This window comes from Microtus ochrogaster, unplaced genomic scaffold (genome assembly GCF_000317375.1).
Source record: "Microtus ochrogaster isolate Prairie Vole_2 unplaced genomic scaffold, MicOch1.0 UNK31, whole genome shotgun sequence".
Classification (NCBI taxonomy): domain Eukaryota; kingdom Metazoa; phylum Chordata; class Mammalia; order Rodentia; family Cricetidae; genus Microtus; species Microtus ochrogaster.
The window spans coordinates 2,805,704-2,812,777 of NW_004949129.1; the positions used below are offsets into that span (position 1 = coordinate 2,805,704).

The window sequence follows — 7,074 nt, forward strand, 5'->3', positions numbered from 1 at the left end:
CCGGCCCGGGGCCCCCGCCCCCCGCGCCCCCGCCCGATGGGGAACGCTCCGTCCCAAGGCATGTCCCTGTCTCTCTCCTCCCTAATGTGCCTCCATGCTTAAGTGGAAGGTATTTCTGTTTTCTTTGTGTGTTTTCCCCTCGGCCGGGGGCGGGGGCGGCGGCCGGGCCCGGGAGGCGGCGGCCGGCCGGGCTAGGGATGCTCCGGGCGCAGGTGTTGCGGGGGGCAGGGGACAGCTGAGCGCCGCGCTGGGGAGGAGCAGGGCGGTAGAGCGCTGGGAACCGAGAGGGTCTGGAGCTGGCGAAGCTGGAAACGGGGCGAGGAGGGCCTCTCGGTGCCCGGGGGGAGGGGACCCAGGGTTACAATGTAGGGGGGAGGGGTGGATGAAGGGGGTGGCGAGGAGAGTAGGGGGGACAGGAGGGGGTCCATGCGAGGTGAGGCCAGGGATACTGAGGGGGGGAAGGAAAGGGGATAAGGGGAAGAGCATCATCCCCGCCTCAGCTCTCAGAATGGGGTGCAGGCGCTGGCCTGGTAGTGCTGGACCCTTCGCGCCAGTCCCTCAGGGAAGCAAGGGACTGAGAGCGCTCTGGGTTTGGCTGTGTTGCCAGGATACAGGGCTGTATTCTACACCCCACCCCCTGCACCTCGAGGCCCTAGCCCTGGAGACCTCCTAGGCTCCGCAGCAGTTGCAGAAACTGGGGACCTGCTCCCCGCTCGCTGGGCGGGTAGCGAGGGCCATAGAGAAGGAGGGACTGAGGGAGGGGCTTCTGGATCTTAAACCCTCCCCCTGCAGAGGCAAGGGGCAAAGGAGGGCGCCCCCAGCTGGGGAGGGCGTCCGGGGTGATGAGGAGGTGGGGACTGCAGGGGGTTGGAGAAGTAGAGGGGCGGGGCTGGGGAGGGGACTCGTCGTGGCTCCCCCTCCTCTCCCACGCACCCCCCTGCTACGTCAGAAGCTCCCGGGCCGGCTCCGAGTCCTGTTGGTGGGGGCAGCAGGATGCTGGTGGCAGTAGAGGGGGCCGACCGGGTGCCTCCGCAGCTCAGCTGGCAGGGCCCGGTGGGGCGTGTGTGGCTGCTGGTGCGCGCCCCCAGCCCCACGCCTCCCCATGCAGCCCTGGCAGTGCCTCCGGCGCTTTGCCCTGGCCTGGTGGGAGAGGACCGCGGAGGGTCGAGCCCGCTCTCCCAGGGAGGAGGTTGGACCAAGGGACCCTGGGGCCCGCGGGGAGCCAGGTGAGCTGGTTCAGCAGTGTGAGCAAGGCTGAACTGCCCTTACAGCCCCTCTCAAATATTGCCATATCTGGGGCTCTGCAGGCTCCAGCTTTGAGGGAAGTGGGGTCCCTGGTGGCAGCTTTTCGGCTGCAGCCCCTTAGAAGGTGTTTGGGATGAAGGTGGGAAGAGGAGAAACTGAGCAGACGTTAGGTCTAGGGATCCAACTGTTCCTTTGGGTGGGGTTTGTGCCCTTTGGGGATGGGGTATTAAGATACCTTTCTCTACTCTGGTCATCTTGGTCTGGGTGACCTTGAGCCAACTGCTTGGCTGTCTAACTCTGTGCCTCAGTTTCTCCCCTTCCCTGTCCCTGCTGATGAGCCCGATGGAGAGCTCCTAGGGATGGCGAGGCTGTTGTCTCTGGTGGCAGCTGGGTGTGTTGGTTTCTAGCATGGCTGGTGTGTGTTTGTAAGTGAGGGGCAGCTGTGGTATGGGGACGGGGGTCTGGTTGATGCTGGCTGGTGTGGGAGTCACTCAGGGTAAGTGTCCAAAGTACTACTCAGACAGGAGTGCTCTTGATAGACTGAGAGCTGGAGTAGAGACTTAGCCTGGTGTCGACACAACGGTGGGTGAGGACTCTGGACATAAGGGGAAGGGGCTCCCCCTGGGCTGCCTGGTACCCAGGCACCATTGGCTGCAAAGGCTTTGCCCTGGCTCCCTGCCACTCTGCCTTGAAGACAAGAGGGTCTTTGTCCAATGCTGCCCCCCAGTCCTGCATCTTTCCTTCCTGGAGGGCTAGCTATGACCCTGGGATGGAGGCTGGGGTGGGTCTCCCTTCTGGCTCCTACTCTGGAGACCTGCCTAGAAGAAACATATGTAGTCTGAGGCTGGGAGAGGGGAGAGGAGCCTCATCAGGGGAAGGGTTCCTAGAACAAGCAAGCCCTCAGAGACATGCTCCCCCTCAGACTCTCCACCCCCCCCCATTCCTCTGTTCACTTTCTACTAGCATAGGAGGTCTGGGGGCTCCCTGGCCTTACTTATATAGCCTCTTAAAGGTGAGTAGTGACCATCCATGGCTCCTCTGAGTGTCCCCCCTTCCTGTCCAGGGACCCACCCAAGAAAAGGGTTTAATTAGAACCATTGATTCCTTTTTGGCTGCGGGCATCGATCTCGATGGTGTGGTCAGAGCAGGGGATGGGGGAAGGGGTGGCACAGGCTGTCTGCCGAGTGCTAACCTTGGCATTCTCTGCCAAAACCCCAGCCCTGGAAGTGCTGAGCAGGAATCGGGTTGGGCTCTGTGAAGCTCCCCACCTCCACCCCAGATAGGTGTTGGGGGAAGAGGAGCAACCCAGCCGAGGGCTGGAACTGCGGGGCACTGTGCTCAGGTGAGGGGAAGGTTGGCTCACATGAATTTGACCTCTTTCACTGAGCTGGAAGAGCACAGCAAGAAGCGTGGTGGTTGACAAGGTCCGTGCTGTCACCATCACGGGAGTCTGGAGGAATGGAGTGGCCTGTGAGTGTCCTGGCAGGTCAGGGTCCAGGGGAAATCCCAGGCTGGCCATAAAGGCATCTCTTTCGAGGAATTCTAAGTACTTATCTCTAAGCTCTGGCAAGGAGATGCCTTTTCCTCCTTCATTTATGTTGTTCAGGCCCGGATAGGAACAGGGCCTGCCTGGATGCCCAGCTGGCCCAGGTCTGGCCTGGCTCCCTGACCTTGTGGCCCCTGCCTGGACACAAGGTGCCAAGGTTGAGGCTTCTGAATCCTTGGCTCAGTTCCCTGGAGTTGGGGGTTCTGGGGATGAGTTGTGCCCCCAGCCCACGTCTGCTGTGGGTGGGCCGGAGCAGGTGCAGCTTCAATGAAGCACTCAGGGGCTCTTTGAAGACTCCTTAGCTGGCTTCCCAGGGCCCATTTGAGCAAAGATAATAAAAATCTGGCCGTCAGCGGGTTTGAGGGCTGCGCTTGCTTCCCCTTCTTTCATTCCCAGCTCTGAAAAGAGGAGATGAAGGCTTTGGATTTGGCTGGGAAGCAGCTCCTGCCCCAAGGGAGAGAGAGGCAGGAGCGAGAGAGGGAGGGAGGGAGAGAGGGCCGACTTCTTGGCAGCCAGTGATGGGCAGAAGCTTGGTCCCCAAGCCCTGCTGACAGTGTGGCACCTCAGTGGCAGGACTCCATACGCAGTGTGGTCCTCTAGGTCCCTGGGACCCAACAGCATCCCTCTCCGCCCTCCTGTTTCCAAAGTCCCCTCTTCGCACCTCTGCCGGTCTCCCGCCTCACTCCCACCTCCCATCTCCCTGCCTCTCCTCCAGCCTGCCCGGCGCCCGCCCCGTGTCCCCTCTCCTTCAGAGGTCCCCTTGCTCTCTCTGGTGGCCCCTCCCCTCTGTCTGTCTGCTCTGCCCTAGCAGCGATCCTGCTTTCTAGGACTGATGGAAGGTTGCTGCTGAGGGAGCAGTCCCTGAACAGCCATAGCCGCAGCCTCCCTCGGTGGGGATGGGCCAGCTGACTATTATGGGCTGTCAGGTGCCATCACTGTCAGAGTGCAGGCTGGAGGGGCTGCTGTGCATTTAAGAGCACACTCAAGCCTGCTCGTTGTGGTGTGTGTGTGTGTGTGTGTGTGGTGGCTCTTCCCACACCACCTCACCTTGACAGTGGGCTCCTCATACCCCTGCCTCGCACACTTACTTCAGGAACCTTCTGGCACTCACCTCCCCACCTCCCCAACAGATTTTTTTCCCCCAGCCCTTCTGGTCCCCAGTCCCTGTTTCTTAAGGGTACTTCTGTCACACAGCTGTCTCTCAATTCATGCCCATCAGACTACCTTCAAGCTCCAGGGAGGGATCCAGGAAGCTTCTGGGCACTATGCCACGCCCTGGCCACTCTCCCCTGGTTAACCATCCAGATGACAGATGCATCAGAAACCATACTGAGCCTGGAGCCCTGCACTAATCACATCTCAGGCCTAGTTGTCTGTGTGACCTTGAGTAAGTCCCTTTCCCTGGTCTCCTTTCTCACCTGAAATGAGGAGGCGGGGCTGGATGATCTCCAAGGTCTCTTCTGACATTCCTGCGTGTTGTGTCTCTCTTCTGGGTGATTTGCATATGCTTTGCATATATTAATAGCGCCTGCTTACAGGGGGAAGGACACCACCCACATGGGGCTCAGAGTCCCGCCTATCTTTCCAGCTCCCCTCACCCATTGGCTCAACTCCCAAGGCTCCAGCTTCTTAGAGGGTGGGAACTAAGCATCCGGGAAGGTGGGTGTCTGGTCCCCCACCTCTCCTGTGTCCTTACTCTAAAGCAGGATGTACATGCATGGCCTTGGTGGGGAGGATGCAGCAGGACAGGGCAGTAGGGTGTGTCAGTTCTCTAGAGCTTCTCCTAGCTGCCACAGGCTAGGTGCTTGGTTTGGCGCCTCAGGCCCTTCCGGCTTCAGCTCAGGCCACAGCACGTACAGCTGTGACCTTTCCCTCCTATTCCAGACCAGGCCCCTGAGCTCTAGGAATGAGAATTGAAACAAACCTTAAATATGGAGAGAAGAGGTTATTTCCTGCCTGGCCTTAGACTGTGTGTGTGTGTGTGTGTGTGTGTGTGTGTGTGTGTGTAGAACCCAGAGGTCCGCCCATCCTGATCTTATAACACATCCATAGGCCCTGCCTCCTTGCCACCCATGTGCCTTCCATACCTGGCACAGGGCAGAGCCCTGGACCCCGGTCCCTAGTCCTGCTGTGTCTCCTTCCAAATGTATGTCCCCTGTTACCTAGGGCGAGGCTGGGATAAAGGCTGGTGGCCTAGAAGAGATAGTCCGAGACCACTGAGTCACGATGGCAGCTTCTGAAGGAAGGGACAGACATGAACTCCGTCCCCAGGGACTGGCACAGAGGAAATGCAGCAAGTGAGAACAAGGTTAGACTTAGCTTCAGGGAAGCACAGACACCGAGGGCAAAGTTAGTTTCTACTATGAAATAGAGAAGAATACACGAGAGAATAGACGGAAAGGCCCAGCGCAGTGCCCGGCTTGGGAGACGCAAACCGGGGTTCTGGGGAGGGGCAGAGACTGCCACCCAAGGCTGGGCTTTGGGGAGGACATGGTTGGGCAATTCCTAGAAGAAGCTTCTTCTATAGTCACGTCGCTACATCAGCCATTCTTCCGCCATGTACAAACCAGGCGTAGGGCCAACTGCCAGGACACTCTGCCCTGGTATGGTCCTCAGTGCTGGCAGGGTGTGGAGGCTGCATGTCTGCTCTGCTCCCTTCTCCTTCTCCCTGCATGGACAGCTTGGGAAGAAACAAGCCCACGCTGCAGCAGGAAGAATGGAGGTCAGATAGAGAGAAGCACTTCCCAGTCTATGAGGAAGGGTCGGCAGTGTGGGAGCAGAAGTTAGTTTATCAGCCATTCCCCCCAGTGGTCAGCATGGCACCCTCTCCCAGAAGGTAACTCTTGCGTGTGACCGAGGGGTCCTGAGGTGTGAAACAAAGGAAGCAATAAGGAGTCCCTTTTGTTCCCTAAAGAACAAACTTAGACTTGTGTCTCCTCTGTTGCTGTGAGACCTTGGCAACTATATTACCCTCTCTGATCCTCAGTGTCCTTGATATCAGTAAAGAAGTTGGAAACAGAGGTTCTAAAGCTCCCTGTCAGTTGTCTAAGGTCCTCCCCACCTCCTGTCCCCTGAGATAAGAAATGCTTTGTCACACGAAGGGCGGGAGGAATACCTCCCAGCTTCAGCTGAGCCAGAGGAAATGGCGCAAGGCCAAGATATTTGGACCCTCACACATGCACATGCTGGTGGCTTACTCCATGACTGACACACACCTTGCCTGCATCTATCCTCCAGCCTCGGGGATGGATGAGGTGGCTGGAAGCCTGGCCAGTCCTGCACTCCTTTCTATTGAGAAACCAGAATCCAGCCCTTGTTTTCCTTCATGCTGCGGGTCCAGCAGGTGGCCGGCCTCAGTCACTGCTCCCAGGTTTTCTGAGATCTGTGGTCAGCAGGCTCGGCTGCCTGCAAGGCCCAGGGTGGAATATCCCAAGCCAGGAGAGAAATTGTGTTCCTTGGGGGTCTCATCGCTGGGGACCCCCAGAACTCGGTAAGCCTTAGACTTGGTCCGCAGTGAGGCCCCAGCCAGAGGTGTTTGTACATGGCCTGAGAGAGGGTAACATATCCTTGTCCTATGCTCCCCTACTTCAGTCTCCTGATAATGGCCAAGGGCTGGGTGTCCCTGCAGCGACCCAGATACAAGCCGCCTCCTCCTTGAGGAGAATTAAGCTCCCCAAGAAGGTGTCCAGGGCTCATAACAGCCCTTGGCAGACATAGACCCTCACTGCCAACCCCAGACCTGGTCCTTAGGAGCCTATGCCTCCTGGTGTGTTAAACAGAAAGGGACCTCTGAGGGGCTCCCCTGCTTACTATAGCTGTATGGGGAGATTCAGGAAAGGGGCTCCTAGAGTGTTAAAGTCACCCACGGTGAAACCTTGTCACCCACCTGACAGCCCGGGGCCAGTCACCTGCCCTAGGATGAGGCAGGAAGAATGTGGGGGAAAAAAATCTACTGGAGCATGTAATGGACCACAGACTTCAGGGAGAACTTCCCAAGTACTGGTGCAAGGGGAGGTTGGATGGGAGGTAGTCCAGGAGCAGCTCTGGGGACACTCACTGGGGACGTGGCTTCACTTTCCAGTACCTTAAAGTATTTATGGCTGCTGTCTGCAGACTCCGGATTCATTGAGAGAATTCGGGCAGAGGTGGAAAAGATTCTGCAAGAAACCTTGAAGCTGAGCCGGGCGATGGTGGCTCACGCCTTTAATCCCAGCACTCGGGAGGCAGAGACAGGCGGATCTCTGTGAGTTCGAGACCAGCCTGGTCTACAGAGCTAGTTCCAG

At 58.3% G+C, this 7,074-nt stretch overlaps 1 protein-coding gene across 21 annotated transcripts in view; it reads left to right on the forward strand.

Moving 5' to 3' along the window:
* The window catches only part of Srcin1 (SRC kinase signaling inhibitor 1), a 66,880-nt gene that overhangs the window by 1,214 nt on the left and 58,592 nt on the right, over nt 1-7,074 (forward strand). For 6 of the 21 annotated variants that reach the window (XR_003378841.1, XM_013354170.2, XM_013354175.2 and 3 more), the window contains exon 1: nt 983-1,226. The exons of 2 other annotated variants lie outside the window; for them this stretch is intronic. Coding sequence is in view for 16 of the 19 variants with exons in the window: in XM_013354170.2 (XP_013209624.1) it covers nt 1,103-1,226 (124 nt within the window). In the remaining 3 variants the exon portion in view is untranslated. Of the gene's footprint in view, nt 1-6; nt 110-977; nt 1,227-7,074 lie in introns of those variants that run through there. 13 more of the 21 variants (XM_026789828.1, XM_026789830.1, XM_026789832.1 and 10 more) reach the window with 7 other exon arrangements.